Here is an 18,394-nt window from a genome sequence, read left to right as displayed (position 1 = left end):
CTTCTCTCTTTTGGGAGCCTGTAGTAATGTACAGCTTTGCCAGTGTAGGAGACTCCTTTGGCCATGACAGACTGGGTCCTCCCCCAGAGCCAGGAATGTGGCAGCAGGCTTCTGGGTGTGAGTGTGTGTGGAGTGTACATAGAAACTGTCACACCCACATAGCACATGCCATGGCAGGGAGGAGCTATTTGTCACCCTTACCCTAACTCTCATCATTTTCAGCAATCTTGAACTTTAGTGGTGATGAGTCCATAAAGCAAAGGCCCAGAAATGCTTCAAAGACATGAAGGCCACTTTCCAACAGTTGTTTTATCTGTCCCTTATGTCTGGATATTCTGGACTCCAACCCAGTCAAAGCCATGAATAAGATATATTTCCCAAGGGGAAGTGGGGGTCATGTGTAACCATGTCTAATCACCAGGTTTGCTTTCATAAGCCCACACCACCTACTCCCACGACCCTCTTTTGGTGTTTGCTCAAGTTGTACAGCTTGGTCAGGCAACGTGGCAGAGAGGTGTTCTGGTTAGAATGAGTTATTATATAGTCACTTTCTGAAGATAAAATTTTAAAAAATCACAATCTGAATATTATCCTGAGCATTTAATCTTTGATGTTTCAGAAGACACTTGATGTCAAAGAGCCTCAGGGCTGAGTAATGGACAGTGACCATGGCCTTTTAAGGTCTGCATGGATGGGCGAGAGTTTGGGGGAAGGGAGGCAGGGCCACATGGCAGTTGGGAGCCTGGGTTCCCACCTCTGCTGTTACTAAACAGCAGAATAGCCTTGGTGAGTTGCTTACCCTCCCCAGTAAGGCTGGATGTGAGCTTTCCCGATTCCTCTGAGCACTGATATTCTAAGCATTGTGTTGATATTCTAGGATGGGAACTGAGGACTTTTGAAACTAGCTGCAATCACACATGTAAGGTCTAAAACGGTTCTGTGGTCCTTGTAAAGCTTCTGGAATGGCACTTCCACCTCAGAGCTGACCAGCTTCAAGTCAGGGAGAGAGATAAGGAGTGAGAGAGCAGGAGGAACAGGAAGAGCAGGAATGTCAGTCCTGGACTGCAGCATGGTTTGTCACTGAATTTATCAGGCCTATGAACAAGGACTCCCTAGGCAGAAGTGGCGGTATGAGTGTGGTTATTTATCTGGCCTTCTCAGATCCATGGGGGTTGCTGTGCAATCTGTGAGCAGAGAGGTTTAGTCACAGGGATGTGCAACTGAGAAGGCAATGGGCAAAGAAATGATAAACCACCTTCTCTTGGTTCTAGGCCCTGTTCAGGCAGCCTGAGCTGAGACAGTGTGCAGCATGTGAGCCAGTCTGATTCTTGAGACCCTTGATGCACAGAATGTAACTTTTCAAGTAACTGGCATATCCATTGTGTCCTCTGACTTCTCTTCTCAAGCTTCACCACCTCCCTCCACTCAGCTCTGGGGAGGGCTGAACTCTACCCATGGCAAGAAAAGCTCAACAAAAGCAAAGCTCTGAGAGAAGATTCCTTGTGTTGCATAAAAAGTGTTGGTAATCTATACAACTCGTCACACACAGGCATGCACACACCTTGCTGTGTGAAGCTATGTCCATAGAGGCTCTCAATGGCCAGTGACCCTGAATATGGACATATGTTTGGATGCAAGTAGCTCCTTCCCTTTGCCTCGGTGAGGGCATCTGAGGAAAGCCTGCCCCCATCCAGCCCTGAGCTCTGAGGTGGCAACAGCTCCTTAGTGGAACCCGAGAGTCCCTCCCGTGGCTTAGTCTGTGGCAAAGCTAGTCCTTCAGCAGTCCCAGCTTCCTCAGAGCCTCCCTTCTGTGTTCATCAGGGACGCCTTTTGGGGAAATCTTGACACTGACACAGAGAGGTCGAGGTAGCTTGTCACGGCTCTGTCCTTGGTAGGAAAGGTGCTTGGAGTTCTGGCCCTGCTCCAAGTCAGCCAGCCTGCCTACCTGGATACCTGCAAAGTCCCTGCCAGTACCTAGGGAGGCAGGGCGTGGCCGAGAGTTGCGCAGCACACTGGGAGACGCCTTCTCCAAGACGGAGTCCTTTCCTAGAGAGGTGCTAGTTTTGGGACTGGGGTCTTTCTCAGCTGAGAGGTAGCTGCTCAGCCCGACACCTGAACGTTCCAGAGTGTTGAACTTGAAGTTCATCTGTTTCAGGCCTCGGATGCTGCTCTCTTGGAGAGTCAGTCCTGAGTCTGGCTTTGGCTTAGTCGGGGGACTATTGGCCTTTGAGGTCTTAGGGATGGCAATTGGCATGGATTTGTGAGCTGTGGCCGGCCCTGGAGGGGCTTCCTGGGCAGTAGTGCAAACCTTTCCTGGAGAGGATGTTGGAGCTGGAGCTGGAGCTGGAGCTGGAGCTGGAGCTGGAGCCTGCCCTGTAGCTGGAAGAGCTGCTGGCTGAGCTGGAGCTGGGAATGTAGCAGGGCCCTGATCTTGGGTCTTCTTGTGTCTGATGAAACTGGCAGAGTGGCTTAGGGAAAGGCTGGGCTCCTCTTGGTCCTGGGGTAGCCCCAGTTTCTTCAGTGCTTCTCTCCGTGCTTTCCTCTGCACCTGCAGGGACGAGGAGGCTGCGCTGGCATCTCCAGCCTCAGCATGGCGGGACAGCCAGCTCTGGGGCTCACTGTGGAAACTGCTGCGGCTGCTCTTCAGGACAATGTTAGGAGGCAGCTTCCGGGGCTTTGGGGCAGTGAGGGGGGCCAGACGGCCATTTGTGTCATCCCCCAATAGGAGGGAAGTGTCTTCAGCTCTTGCATCTTGAGACAACCGGGTAGGAGTTGGCTGTGGTTGTCCAGGGCCCTCTGGGGTGCCTTTCTTGCTGTCTGTAAGAGACATGACCTCCACTCTCTTTGGGGGTGCGTGGCTCTGCTCTCCTGGCCCCTTGAGCAGGCTGTCTTCCCCGCCCTGCTGCAGCCAGCCGTCCTGGAAAGCCTTCGGTGGAGGGATGAGCTCTGTGTCCAGGTGCAGGCTAGCCCTCCGGGGGCTGGCAGGTGCCTTGTGTGGCTCACTGCTCTGGCTGGCTTCTGCTTTTGTGGGCTCTGCTAGGGGCCCCTCAGACTCTCGTGCAGGGAAGTGGCTGTTAGTCTGGGTGGTGCTTTGCCTGAGGCTCTGGTTTCCACCAATGTGGATATTCCTTGGGAGGCTATAGGAGCCAGACCTGAGGCCCAGGCCTTGAGCCTCAGGAGGAGAGGATGAGGAAGTCTCGTTCACTCTCTTGGGCTCTGGTCTTTGCTGAGTAACTGTCTCCTCTGGGTTTCCTGTGTGGATAAGCAAAAAGAACGCATGGAAGTTAGAGCCCTGCTGCAGAGGAAGAACAAATACTGTCAGACCCTGGGCTCCAGCCAGCAATAGGTAGGCTTGTTTTGTTCTGTTTGCTTTCAAAGGAGCAACATTCTTTCCTGAATATCATCTAGATCAGTAGTGGAAAACTGTGGTCTGTATATTATTGTGTCTTTCTTTTAAGACAAAAAATATTAATGTATGAATTATTTTTTACACTAAAACCTCAATATTCAAGTTTAATTGCAGTGTTGGCATTTTGCAATGAATAAGCAATCAGTCTCTGAAAGAGTCACCATCACTGATCTAAGCAATAATAGCAGATTCCTTTAGACTGAAGATTATTTTTCCTGCTGTTTGGGACTGATTGCTCTAAATCCTTCCTTCAGGCTTTCCCAACCTTGTAGAGATCTACCAGAGTTGGGGGAATTCAGGACAGTTCCATCTTGGGACTCCCAGGAACAGAGCCTTTTAACTTCTATTCTCATGTTCTGTGAGACCTGGATAATTGTGTAGCAGTAAATGCGTTGCACCAGAGTGTGATATGGCAGCTTTCCGTCCAGTGAGCCTGGCAGGTGCCACAGGTTTACAGGAGCAGTGAACCAGTTCCAGGGGCAGGTTAGCACCATGTCCTCTTTTCTACTCTATCTCCAAGGAGGGTCTAATGCTTTGCCAATAAAGATTTTCTAAATGGATGAATTAAGAATTGTAATCCTGATACACTGGGACTGTCCTCAAAAGTAAGGTTTTTCCACACCCTGGGATGTATGTCTAGGTATTATGTCCCCTTCTGGGCCTGAATATCTCTGGCTCTCTAGCTTTTCTCATAGTGTCACCTGCTGCATCTGGGAAACCCTTCCTTCTTCCTCCTGTAGGCTTGTTTTCTGGGTCATACATATTAGCTTCCAGACTGTCTCTGTTTCTCCAGGCCTCTCTGCCCCTGCCCCAACCTGCTGCCTCAAATCTCTTCAGGATTTCTTTCTGGGAGAGTGGAGCTGTTCAAACTCCTTTTCCTCCAGGCCTCTTCCACTTCCTAGGAAGACAGAGGTGCTGGCCTCTTGGTGTTCCCTCCTTCCCTGTCCCATACGGATAGGGTCTGGAGGTGGTGAGGAGTATGGATCCCACTTGTGCCTGTGACCCTTGGAACAGAGGCAGGCAAGGTAGAAAGTGGCCGAAAGGAGGCACTGATTTTTGGGGTGTTGCTCCCAGTCTGTCTTACCGTGGGGAGCCAGTGGAGTGAAGGGAGGTGCTCTGAAACTGCGAGGAGTTGTTGCTGGCTCAGACTCGTCAGTGGACAGAACACTGTCGGCCTCAGCATCCAGGGAGCCAATGGTCTCCTCTAAGAAGAGCAGACACTCCTTCTCTTCAGCCGACAGGAAGTCGTAGCTGTTGTCACTCTGTGGGGATAAGGAGTTGTGAGAGAGAGCTCTCTTTGGAGAAACTATTGGAGCCTGAGAGCCATCCTATTGTGAGGAGAGAGTGCTGGAAACCTTTCCTTGGTGCCACGCGTGCAAACCTGTTTCTTCCCGAAACTAGGCACCAGGGCGAGAAGAGAAGGTCAGAGTGGGGACTTTGCCAGCATCCACCTCTGGTGGGGGAAAAGGTAGGCAGCAGGGGGTCTTTCTCCTGCTCAGTCCTGGGTAGAAAGCTTAAGGGCACACAAATCAGAAGACCAAGTTCTAATTCCAATTCTGCCTGATCCTTGTCAGATATTTCACTATGTGGGTCTTCTGTTTAACTGAATTATGTGGACAACAAAATGATTTGTCCTGAAACTTGAATGGTATGACTTGAACTTTTCAAAGTACTTCTGCATACTTGATCTGGTATGTCAAGGTCAATACAAAGACAAATAGGAGATGCAGCCAATGAGAACAGCAGCGTGACTAGTCACAGATAAACTTGCTTAACAATTTACACTTTGAAACACATTCCATGCAAGGTTTTTCTCCCTTGTGTATTTACTTATTTGATGGCATTTGGCTCTGGCTAACATTCAAGTAAGTGTGCCTTTCTTAAGCAAATATTAACTTCAGGGGTGAGGGTGGAGAAACTGGTTAGTTTGGTTGGTGGGAAAAGCAACTTAATACTAAATATGAGCTACACATTAAAGCAGATCATTTTCATTATGAGAAAGCACAAAGGGATATTTGGAAGATACTATGGCCACCTCTGATAGTTTTGCCCATGCCCTATTATTCCAGTAAGACTGAGGCTGAAGCAAACACCAAAAGACAAATGAGAATACAAGAAACCTAGCCTGTGGCTTTTCCTGATATTTGGAACACTTTAGAGTTGTATATTCTCCAGATCCATTCAGATGGCAAGGGAAAAATTTGAGATGGCCGTAATAAAATCCCAGGGGGAGGGATGGTAGTTGTTAAGTAACACTTTTCTTTCTTTCTTTTTTTTTTTTTTTTGTCTTTTTCATTTTTATCGGTACCAGGGATTGAACTCACGACTGCCTGCTTGCAAGGCAGGCGCTTATGCCACTGAGCTAAATCCCCAGTCCCCAAGTAACACTTTTCTAGTTGCCTTTGCCTTTCAAAAGTTCCCTGGACAATAAATGACTACAGCCTATATGTCAGGGGTAGCTTCAAATATAGCTCTCCGAGTTCCTTGAACACCAATCTTCATTGCCCTCGTGCTGTTGGAATAGCCAGGCCCAAAATAAGCCTATTCTAATTTCTCCTTTGTGAATCATTCACTTTGAAAGTCTTTAATCTCTTCACATTCTGTGTCCAACAAGACGAGCCTATGCATACTGGCCTCATCCTAACTAGAAACAGGATGCCGTCTCTGTGTCCCCATCCTATCGGGCCGTGAGGAGATTCTGCACAGACCATCTGTATTTTGACTTTGTGTATGCTGCTTTTTCACCTCCATTTTTAAATATCCAAATCCATTAAGCATATTAAACACCTTTGACATTCAGTAGAGACCCTCATAAACCTTACCTTGTCATATCTTTATAGAATATAGAATGGTAAAGGTTAAATTCTCTGGGGTTATTATGTATGTTACAAGGATAAACAATGCAGAAATGTTTGCTTTTGGATGAGGGGCAGATTGACTTTCATGCTAATCTTAACAATAACCAAGATTTAAATTTGTGTCCAGAAAAATTCATTTATTCCATATTATTCACAAATAAACAACTTGACTTCGGTTTCTCAGACTCTGCTCCTAGATGGGCTATTTCTTTTCTGTATACCAGGAAATGTTCAGTGTTTTATATACTGTGCATATTATCCCTATAAGAACCCTATGAATTGGGTGTATGATCCCCATTTTAAATCCTAGGAGACTGATACTACACCAATTAAATAATTTGACCAAGGTCACATGGCTTTAATAGAATATCCACATCTGTGTGGCTCCAGAACTCAGGCTGCTAATTACTTTTCTTGCTTTGATCTTTGGAAAAGTCTGAAGTAATGCCACCCACTGTAGAGAGCTTCAAAAGTCCACGTGCTAAAACAACATTTTCTTTTCCACCATGAGCTCACTTCACAGGCCTACCCTTTCTGCTCAGCTCAGTACCTCCACCTGAAGCAAGCAGGAGGGAAAAGTCTTATGAGTCCTATTGTTTCCTCTCTGAGGCTGCCCCACCCCACTCCCAACAGAAGTGAGGGTGACTCAGAGGCAGAGAGCATCCACTAAATGCTGTGATTCACTGGCAGAGGAGGGAGATGAAAGAGAAGGTGCAGGGAGCCACAGCTGGAAACAGGCGTGCAGAGTGGCCAGGGTGCAGGAGAGAGTACATACAGATCCAGAGCGGCTGGAGGTGGTGCTCGTCATGCTGTCACAGCTGCCGATGTGGGTCCCAGGTTCCGAGCCAGGCCCTTCTGGCCACAGCTCCCTCTCAGGCATCGCCCGAAGCAAGGTGCAGGAGTGGTGAAAGGGGCTCCCAGAGGGGAAGCGAAGGGAAGCGGAGAGTATCCCAAGCTGGGCCTGAAAAGAGAAGAATTGAAGCCATGTGTAAGGCAGGCTTGTGCAAGGCTCTGCCCAAGTCCTGGGGCAGCACGGTGGCAAAGACACCAAGCAAGCAGAGAGCTGGAAGGGGACCGTGATCAGCCATGACCTGAACACCACCTCCAGCCTGCAGGAAGGACACAGACTGGCACAAACATGTGCAGAAGGCAGAGTCTTAGGTTCACAGAGGCAGTCCAGCTGGAAAGTAACTCACACTGCTTTCCTTAGTTCCTCTTTTCCTTGAACCAGAACTCTTTTCCTACTATAAACAATAGCTATTACAGGGGCTGACAGCATGGGGTCTGCGATATTTGGGTCTAGATTCAACAATGCTGATCCATTTATATTATTTGACTTGAATCAAGCCTGCTTTTCCTCATTACATAGAGTTAATGTCAGGATTAAATGAAAGAACAGCTAGCACAGTTTAGTTGGTAGGAAATACTCAAACACTTAAGGAATATCTAAAGTTGTCCTTGTCATAAGAAAAAGATAAGATCTCTCCAGGACCAAACACATTCCCTAAACCAAGAGAAACAAGAATTTAGAAAGGAAGGGTTCTAGTTAAATGAGAGGCTATAGGCTTGAGCCACACAGATGTGGATATTCTATTAAAGCCATGTGACCTTGGTCAAATTATTTAATTGGTGTAGGTATCAGTCTCCTAGGATTTAAAATGGGGATCATACACCCAATTCACAGGGTTCTTATAGGGGTAATATGCACAGTATATGCATACTGTGATACCCATATATGCCCTCGTGATACCTACTCCGTGAGAGTCCCCCTGTGAGACTGTTATATAATGCAATACTCCATGTGAAACACTTTGCACTGCTCACGACCTAGTAATTACCAGCTGCTACCATAGTCAGCATATTCAACACCATCACAATCTCCAGTACAGTGGTCATCATCAGTGACCTAAGAGACATACACATGGTACCCACAGAGGCTGATGTGAACCCAATTTCCCACCTTCCTGGGTGTCATTCCCTATGCTGTCACTCTTGTCCCCAGCAAAGCTCCCTAACCTGTGTCAGATGGACAAGAGAAATGTCCTATGTAGCTTCCTTCCAATTTGAAATCCTTAGGAGGGAAACACAATTCAAATTCACTGCGACAATAGTGGTATCAGAAGTACCGTGGGTGCTTCTCCATCAAAAGCCCCATGGACTTTCATGTGTGTCCTTATGGGAAAGACTGCACCACAGATGAGCTGGCCAAAGGTGACTCATGTATGTGCAATGGAATTCTGAAGAAATTATGATCCAAAGATGGTTTCAAGGTGAAACGGAAGACTGGGGGAGAGTTAGAATAAAATTTATCTGATCCTGAATCTATTTTTCCCATAATGCCATGCTATATTTTAACTCTCTGCTGTCTCCCAGTACAAGGTACAATGTCTGCCTGACATCTGGAGACTTGGGTTTTGGATACCATGGCAGATATCCCTTTGCTCTCTGCCAACAAATGCTTCCATGCCACCATCAGGTTGGGGCTAGGTTGATAAGTCAGCCTTCCAACCCTGTAAGCTGGCAAGTATATGGCTTCACAGAGCCCCTCTTCCAGTTGGCAAGGACCCCCTAAATGGGGCAGAGAGAAAGAAGGGAAGGGTACTGGGGAGAGAAAAGGCAAGATCCCAAATGAGCCAAACATGTATGGTTTTTATAAGTGTCCGTGAGATAAGAAAGGGACCAGAGGCATGGAGATTCTAAGGAAGCCCAAAGAGAAATGAACACTGGTGAGATAGCTCACAGGACTTCTTCATGAGGTCAGTTCCTCGGTATGGAGAACATTAAAGAAATGGGAGCACGAGGAGGAATCAAGTGGATGAAGTCTGGTCATCTCCACTATGCACTCTTTAGTGCCTGTCCAGGTTCAGAGAACACCAGCCCATTCCTTAAGTTCTAGTAGTCTGAGGCCATCACAGCCAAGGGGATCTATTTCTCTTAAGATAAGGCACACAGAATGCTCTCAGAAAATGCTGTGCTGGTTGAATAACCTCGTCTGCTCTACTGTCCACTGGGTTGAGCTGTTGAAAGGCTTCTTCTTGGCTTCTGTCCTGCTAATGTAAGCTTTTTCTTAAATACTTTGTTTCCTGAGAATATATGGCTGAGTAGAATCTGGGCAATGTTTTTAAGTAAATTAATATTTACAGGGACCTAACAATGCTGAGGGTAAGACAAAGGCACCATTTTGCAAACGTTGGCATGGATCTGAGGGTCTAGTTTTGGCTCCATTTTTCTTATATGTGCAATTAGGGTGATAACTATTTCAAGTGATTTTCTGTAGTTAATATAATGTTTGCTCCAAATAGCTGAACAGATGCTACCTCTTACTTTCAGAGAAAGTTAGCTCTGGTGTTCCACATATGTCTTGTGCTGTGCAGTGGTTGTAACCTTTTCTTCCTCCCAGAGAAGCCCTCCACACCCTGATCCCAGAGCCTGAAGCAGCATCACAGACACAGACAACAGAAATAGCCACTTCACAAGGTCACGGCATGCTGTTGCTTACAACATGCTCTCACATATCTAATCAGATTTGCAGGTTCACGTGGCATCGGGCAGAGTAACATTTTCTTCATTGTACAGATGAGCAAGCTGGGGCACTTCCCACCACCCCTTCCTAGGGGAAGTCAAGACTGACCTGTACCTGCATGTAAAGGGCAGCCTAAGCATCTGGGCCCCTCTAAGGGACACTTCACTCACTGCCAAGATGCCAGACAGTATGTACCTAGTGAAGGGTCATTGGCTACTCCTGATTAAATAAGAAAATCCTCAAGGTCACCCTTTGGTCTCCATTTCATACCTAAAACTCTGCATTCCCCTTAAACCCAGAGCACTGTACTTCCAGACAGTTTATTGCCCCAACACCAGATACATGTTTCCAGGGTAAAGAAGTGGTACCAACTGCCATGCAGATCAGGTCCCGGGCACCACATAGTCACTGCAGAGATGAAACTGGTCCTAAAACCACAGCTGAGTGAGCCCTGGGCGCTGCTACCTTATCTCTACACCTAGTTTTATGGTTCAAAAAATTGGAACAGTAAAAATTATTTTTCTTCTCTCCACTTTCAGCTTCACCCAGCCTAATGCTGCATTTCCTTCTGCCAATTTTACAACCTTGAAACTTGGAGGCTCTATCAGGCAGCCATCGAAACCAGAGGTATTCCTATTCTTCCTGATAAGAAATAAGAGAAACCAGCAAAATAGTCAAGGCAAGAGTTTGGTATCTTTTCACCTTTGATCTCTTTTTGAGACTTATGAAGGCGAGGGAATGGCTTAAAAAATATGCAGTCAATAGTCGGGCTTCTCACTGGAAGACCCAGGGAATGTTCACCATTCTGCTGAAGTAGCCAGGTGTCCAGAGAAGAGTAAATAAGCTGCATGTGGCATTCTGGCATGTGCAGTGTGTGTGTATGGAGGCTCTGGTCCCATCCCACATTGTTCTTACCAGGCCCAGGCCTCCCTTATCACCTTCTCCCATGAGCATGGGCCCATCCTCTGCAAGAGCTCAGTCCTATTCTTGGCAGTCAGAGACACTGTCTATTAGTCTCAGACCTTTTTTTGTTTATTACTCAGAAATGTGCCTTAGGCTTACAATGTCCAGTGCCAGCAAGACTGAAATGTGTACTGTGTGTACTTTCTTCCTCATGGGCACACAGGCACATTTCTGTGTGTGTGTGTGTGTGTGTGTGTGGGCCACACAGAGATACCTTCTTGCAGAGAAGCCTTGCGAAGGTACTGCAGGTGATGCTCACTGCTGGCAAGTCTATAGTCTCTGGCACGTCTCCGACAGTGAACATGGTGGACTGGTTGTTTAGCATGGACTAGATTTTCATTTGCTAGGACTAGAAACCCAAACGTCCTTTCAGGGATGAGGAAGCCAGGCCTTAAGAGTCTGGCCCCAAAGAATACCCACTTCTCTCTTCTCTGCACCAAGAGGAAAAGAAGAGTTTTCATCTCCAAGACAGATAACAGAGAGCTGATACTCTGACTCAGCTTCTACCTACAGCTTTCTTGGCAGGTATGCCTGTCACACAAACTGCCACTGGGATACTCTGAGGCCCACAGAATGAACCCAGTCCCTGGTGCAGGGCTCCTCTGTGTTCTGAGCCACACCAACTTGGCTTGAGCCCTTGGCACTCTCACTAGCACAGACATGCTGCTGTGAGATAGTAATGTGGGTGAGGCCCTACACAGCCAGGTGGCTTGCTGTTTCCCAGTGTCTGGACCTATTTTTTTTTTTTTTTTTCTTTTTCCTTTTTATCAGTACCGGTGATCGAACTCACGATTGCCTGCTTGCAAGGCAGGTGCTTATGCCGCTGAGCTAAATCCCCAGCCCCAGTGTATTTGGATCTATTAACAGGCAGTCAGAAAATCAATGGTTGAACCCAAATAAACTCAATTTTGCAGCTAGACTATCTGGTTTTTTCCAGAAATGAGCTGGTACCATAAGGATGGAATTTTCCCGACATGCCCAAATCTCAGCTCCCCTTACAAACAACTCAGAACGGTTCACACCTGACCACAGAGAATGCTATTATTAACTACCACCATCAAACATGCATGCACTGCACCGTTTATTTAAATAAAGATAGACACTGGGTTGATAAAGTCCTGGGAGAAAAACCAAGACACCCTACTCACCTGAGTGATCTCACACTTTGAGAACTTACATGCCAATGATTCTCTTTCAAAATCACAACTCAATCTCAATTGATCAGAGATGGAAATTTACAAAAACAAGCCTATTTTCTTTCCTTGTTTGTACAATATGTTAGCCCAACCTATATAATAAGTAAATGAGAGTTTCCCACTCTGGTCTCTAGTCTCAGAAAGCTACCGTACTCCTCTGATCCCAGGCTGGGTGCAGAGAATTGTAAGACATTAGCTGGGGTATAGAGGACCGCTCACCCCCTTCTCCCAAAACCCTGCAGCTATGACTTTCTCTGAAGTCCCTTCTCTTGCTACTGAGTAAATAATAGTGGATTAATGATGAACTCACCTTCACTGGGCTGGGGCCGAAGAGAAGAAAGGAGAACCCTTTTCTTTCAAAGGGCAGAGATGTGAACAGAGGCTACTTCCACGGCCTCCCACTGTTTGCCTCTCCTTCTGACCTCCTCCTGACTCACCTGGACAGGTAAATGCCTCATCTGTGCTGCCTCACCACACCCTGCCACTGACTGTCAGCCAATCGCAGCCTCCCCTCCCTCTTCTCATTCCAGCTGTTCCTCCGGGAGGGTGTGGGAGGGGTAAGAGCAGGGCTGTGCTGCTCTTCCTTAGCCAATCATCTCCTGCCCACCCCTTCCTCCATTTGGAGCCAATAAAGAGTCCTTAAAAAAAAAAGTCACCAGGAGGTGCTGGAGCCAGTTTGAGTGGAAGAGAGGAGAGTTGGCAGAGAGGGAGTCAAAAATAGTGTTATTTCTAAGCTTGATGGAAAGGAACACAGTTCATCCAAGCAATGTGCTTGTCTATGGATGTGTTTAAAACTTGGTTTCCTCTTTAGATCAGGCTTCTTCCACTTCCAGGTAAGTGTTTCCTTGGCTGCTCCAGGCTGAAATCCTCTGAGGTCAGCTCTGGTCTTCTACCAGGCTTTCTGGCTCTTTGGAATCACTTTCTTCCCCAGCCTTTTTCTAGCAGCTCATAATTCTAACAATTCACACATGCCCGCTGACGAAGGTGTCTTAAACCTGGGGATGCCATAATTGAGCTGCTCAGCACACCTTAGCACTTGCCAGCAATCCTCTTGGCCTCCTTTATCCTCCCCCCCCCCCCCCATTTTGTCCTCATGAAACAGTAACCAGTCAGTCTGGAAGGAGGGAACTTGAACTCTGTCATATGGAGTTTTTCAGTTGCTCATAAGAAGCTAGCATTGAATATGAAATAAAAACAAACTGAGCTACCAACCAGTTTAGCGACTCCTGTTTTCTTTCCAGAGCAGATTGTTGGCACCTATAGGAAGCTGGGAGTAGATAGAGGAATTCACTGTTTTCAGGAAAATGTCTTTTTCAGGTATTGAGGCCACTCTCACCAGATATCATTTTTGCCCAGAAGCTGGTTTTTCCTGGATACAGGCTATCTCAAATACCTATCAACTGTTAAAGTATTTGCTTATTAAAGTTAGAAGAGCTGGAAGAAAAATTAAAATGAATGTGTATAATAATTGCCAAAGTTCTTGCTACATGTTAGGTAGTGTGCCAAGCATTTTCATTTAATTTTTGTCTTAACTTCAAAAGGCAGCTACTTTTACTGTCTAAATTTCACCAGGAAGTTAAATAATTTAATGAAGATCACATAGCTGGGAAATGGTGGAGCAAGGATTTTAATTCAAGCAGGATGACCTTGTTGCTGCCATGCATCCACACAGTGCCAGCCTGTCTCTTGGTGAAGGGAATCCCAAGTGGAAAGATAATTTGTAAGTCTAATTCTCACCATTAAACCCACCCTTTCCTATTTCATTTCTGACGTTAGCTATTTGTATATTTTATAACAAGATGACTCATGGCTTCTATCTTTTCTCTTTGTGCAGTGTGGTTGGGGAGGAAATAAGAAATGTAGTGATCCTAGGGCCTCAGTGAAGAAGAGGATTAGTCAGGAAGTTAGAAAAAGCCTGGAGTCACCCAGTTCCCCAGCAGCAGCATGTGGACCGCAGAGCTGAATGAGCACATCAGGGCTGCGACCTCTGCTCCTGCTGTGTCACTCAAATATATGTCATGTTATAATATCAACAAAACAGGAAGGGCATCTTTAAGTCAGTTCAGTGCAACTAGTTCCACCCATAGATGGAGTCACTGAAGTTGATTCAACTTTATAGGTGTCACTTGAACATTTGCTTTAAAACAAACAAATAATTGATTTGTGAGCATTAACCTCAGAGGAGAGAGTAGGCAGATTCTTGTCTATGAGCAGTTTTCAATTTATCATAAAATTAGGATAGTAGGAGAGGCCCCTGTTTATTCCCAAGTAGAAGCAGGGATATAGACAAAATAACCTTTCCCGTCTTTTTCCTTTCAGACATTTCTTCCCAAAAATTATAAAATAGCCCAGATACCACTGTACCTAACATCTAGCTTAAAAACAAAAAACCAAAAAAATTAACATTACAGCTGAAGTTACAAGCCTTGGCTTCCCTCCCCAGCCTTCAAAGCACAAATGCTTCCTAGTTGAATAAATCAGTATCCTAATTTTGGTGTTTCCTATTCTCCATGACCTTAAATATTTTCCCTGGAATGGATGTTGGTTTTGTTTTGCTTTAGTTTTTGCTAGGAAAATACAAGGTGTGTAAGCTTCCAAGAGAAGTGGCATAGGCTACAAGAAAAGGGAGGACTTTCCAAGTCAGAAACAGCTGCAAGAAGGAAGCTCTCTGATTAATGCACGCCATTGCTGGGGGGCAGTGTGCTCCCTGTATGTGAATTCTTGCTTAATGACTTGACTGAAATCTATTTAATTAATCCCAGCTCATGTGATGACTCATCCATCTCCATACCTCTTAGCCATCCTCCTCGCCCACTGCTGTGGTGCAGTCATGTCCTTCTCGGTCAGAGGTGAGTTTAACTATTTCCTGCTTCAGCCTGACCTCCCCAGTGAGGGATGCACTTCCTCAGCCCGAGTGCTCCTCCCAACACTGAGATGAGCCACAGTTTCTAATCCATATTTTCTCTTCAGGGTCCTTAGGAAGTTGGACTCTGTAAAACAGTAGTGGACTTCCATTTAAATCACTCATTACACTTACATCACAGTCCCATCAGTGTCTCTTTTTCCTCTCTGAAGGAAATGTAAAGTTACTTTGAACATACACTTCCACTATCCTTAAGATACAGTTAGTGCTCTGTATGTTTATAATGGAGCTGGGGCTCTCTCTGTGTGTGACCTCTAAAATACTAGGGCCAGGATTCAGGTAGGGACTAGGGCGCCAAAAGCTTGCTTTAGAGAGAACACAGCTATGAAAGGATTAGATAAAGATAATTGTAATTTAGCTATAAGTCATAGACTTGATAGGCCAGATTAAAACATCCGATAGATCACTAATCACCAAAGTGACATTAGTGTTAAGCCTAAAATAATGAAATGGGAATGAAAAGTGTAATGAAGTAGATTAGGATGAAGGAGTTCTGACATTACTTCACCATTAGGTAGTTCTGGGAGTAGGTTTTTTCCCTTGTCTTTTTGGAAGTAGCATTTTTTGGTCCCTCTACCATGGAAATCTGGAGGATTCAGCCATCCTTTACTTGCCAGTGTGAATGGAAGTTTTAAGGCTGTCAGCTGTTAGCAGTGGTGTTTCATGCAGAATACCAAATCTCATGTGAAAGTGAACTTGCACTGTCCACAAAGCCGTCCTCTCTCCCATTCTGTGCCAGCTATCTGCACTGCAGCACCTATCCATGGTGGGCTCAGTACTGCACAGCCACCCACGAATATCTGCTGAAATATTCTCATATCCGGTTCCAGTTTTTCATTCTGTCTCCTCTCATTTAGGACTTTGCTATTTGTAGGATCACGGACCATTAGAGATGGAACAGACTACAGCACTTGCTTATTATAATCTTGCATTTTGTAGAAGCACGTTTGCGTTACCATTGCTCTTGAACACTTTGCTGGGTCTTCAGAGCACTGAGGATGAAATTCAGGGTCTCTACATGACATAAAGAGGCCTTCATGAGCCAGCCTGCATTCCTCTCCCACTGCTTCCACATACAGACCTTCCCACCGCCACATCCCATCCGAGCTGCTGCCCTTGTGTTCTCCTGAGCCTGTGCAGCTGCGTGCTGTAGCTGGGATCCCTTTCCACCTCTTCTCCTAGTACCTTATCATCCCCTTTCCAAGGTTCTGCCCAAGTACCACTTTCCTTTGGAATAGGATGGTAAGTGCTTATCTCTAGATTTATCCACTAGGATGGAAATGTTATCTTTTTCTCCCTCTTTGAAGTCATTTTTGGCTTTACATTTTTCTGTACTGTATATAACTCTTATAATAACTGTACGTAAATGCCAAAACTAATGATAAACTTTTTGACAAATGAAGTTCTTTATTTAAGGGACTTGCTTTTTAAAATTCCACTCTTTAAGGTGGTGCTGATAATTTATTTATTACTAAACTTTTGCCTGTTTTTTCCTAAATGTTGTCCTTTGACATCATTCTTAGAAGTAATGAGTGTTTTCAGAGGTTTCTGATCTTTCAATGCTCTGAAAATGCCTGTGTTAGTTTTTCATCATTACAGTGAAATACTTGAAGCTGGGCATATGTAAAGAGGTGGAAAGTCTGAACCATATAACCAGCTCTGGTGAGGACCTCAGGGTCGTGGAAGCATAGGGCAGGAAGAGATCACTTTGCCAGACTGGAAGCAAAGAGCATGGGGAAGAGTCAGTAAGGACCTCCTTCCAGGCCCCAACTTGTAAAGACCCACCACCTCTTAACATTGACACCCTGTTGACCAACATCCCAACACATAAACCTGCTTGGGGCACACACTCCCACCATACCGATCATAGCAATACCAACAAGTCTTGAGATACTTGTGAAAGCCTCTAGCTGATGACGTTATACCTTGCAATGACTTACATATATGTAGCAATAGGCAGACTGAATTTATTTTTCTTATAATGTTTTCCAACACCCTTTATGTTCTTTACTCATTATTACAAGTATCTGAGCATTGATTAATAAATAAGAAATATGTTTAACATTACTTCCAAAGAACGTATTCAAATAGTATAAATGTCAGTGTCCATTAGACAGTAAATTTTGGATCTCCCTGCAAGTCCCTAACAGCAGTCCACAAAATCATTTGTTGAAATTTCCAATTTAATAAATTATTTTGCTTCCCAAATTAGTTACCTCTTAGAATACTCTTCATAGAACTTATATAAAATAATCTATTGATATAAATGTATTAGGTTTCTTTTATTTGCTATAATGACTTATCCTTAGCAGTAGACCAGGCTATAGAACACACACAGAATGAGAAAGGCAGACTGAACTCAGGTTCAGGGATCATCCCAGCATTCTAAGAGGCTGAGGCAAGATGATCACAAACTTGAGTTCAACCTAAGTGACTGAGAGAGACAGTGTCTCACAATAAAAAGTAAAAAAGGGTGGGGAATGTAGACCTTGGTGAGAAGATCTTTAGTTTAGCCTCCAATACTGGAAAAAGAAAAATGAACAGGCAGACTGATTAGATTGTAAGCACTTGTCCTCTACTGGCTAGTGTTCTGGTTCCCAAAGATGTCAGCTTTAACCTCCTATTGAACATGTAAGCACTTTGCACTCTTTGCTTTGATTTGGTATTAGTGGACTCCTTTGCCACTAACATCTTTGCAGGGGTCACATAACAAGCAGACTGTGCCATTAAAATTCCTAAGAGAGACTTAAGTGAGTACTCCATACTGCCGAGTATTGCCACATTTCTCTAGAAAACCAAATCCCCACTTCTGAGCCCGTTTCTTTCTCTACTCCTCTCAAGCTTTCCATCTATTTTTTTACTTTCTTCATTTTTTTTCCTTTTCTTTTCTTTTAAACTGGGAATTGAACTCATGACCTTGCACTTGCCAGGCAGGTGCTGTGCCACTGAACTAAATCCCCAGCACTTTTCATTTTTAGGCAGTAATTTTGCCACAAAGTTTTAAAAATTTAGAAGGAAAATATCAGCTGAGCAATAGGAACTCCTGTTCCAATCCCCCAGTTTACTAACCTACTTTCCTTTATGCCAATCTTCTTTGGTACTTTTGCCTATAAAATCGCATCATCTATTAGCGTGTGTGCTCAGGATCTTATCTCACCAGTTCTTTCTGATAGCCTTCCCTCCTACATTGTCACTTCGCCCTTCCGATGGAAGCGACTCCGGCCAGTGTTCAGCCCCTGCCAAACTGCCAGGTTCAGCCCCTGCTTTTCCACTGACTGGCAATGTGGACTTTGGTGAGTTATTTAACCTTGCTAAGCCTCAGTTGCCCTATTTACAAACTTGGGTTGATGATACTACTGATAGTAAATTAGTACATGTAAATTAGTGCCTGCAGCATAGTCAAAACTCAGTAAGTATGAGTTACTGGTCATTTACAGCTTAAACCTTTCCCTTGATCCTGCATCTCCACATTCTATCTCCATGAGCTCCTCCTCACAGTCCTATTTCTTGAATTGTTTATGT

The 18,394-nt window shown here is 45.1% G+C and overlaps 1 protein-coding gene across 1 annotated transcript; it reads right to left on the bottom strand.

Moving 5' to 3' along the window:
* Positions 1–585: 585 nt before the first annotated feature.
* Positions 586–12,484, bottom strand: CUNH1orf116 (chromosome unknown C1orf116 homolog). Its single transcript, XM_003474660.4, has 4 exons — positions 12,260–12,484; positions 7,043–7,228; positions 4,494–4,671; positions 586–3,252 (listed from the first exon to the last, which is right to left on the bottom strand). The coding sequence occupies exons 2-4, from the start codon at positions 7,145–7,147 to the stop codon at positions 1,769–1,771; spliced, it is 1,767 nt and encodes a 588-aa protein (XP_003474708.1). The 5' UTR covers positions 7,148–7,228; positions 12,260–12,484; the 3' UTR covers positions 586–1,768.
* Positions 12,485–18,394: the final 5,910 nt, after the last annotated feature.

Source organism: Cavia porcellus, unplaced genomic scaffold, assembly GCF_034190915.1.
Source record: "Cavia porcellus strain 051 isolate PalLab524CR breed Dunkin Hartley unplaced genomic scaffold, mCavPor4.1 scaffold_29, whole genome shotgun sequence".
In the NCBI taxonomy this organism is placed as follows: Eukaryota; Metazoa; Chordata; class Mammalia; order Rodentia; family Caviidae; genus Cavia; species Cavia porcellus.
Note: the sequence above shows the minus strand (reverse complement) of the source record. Positions and strands in the feature narration are given on the sequence as shown.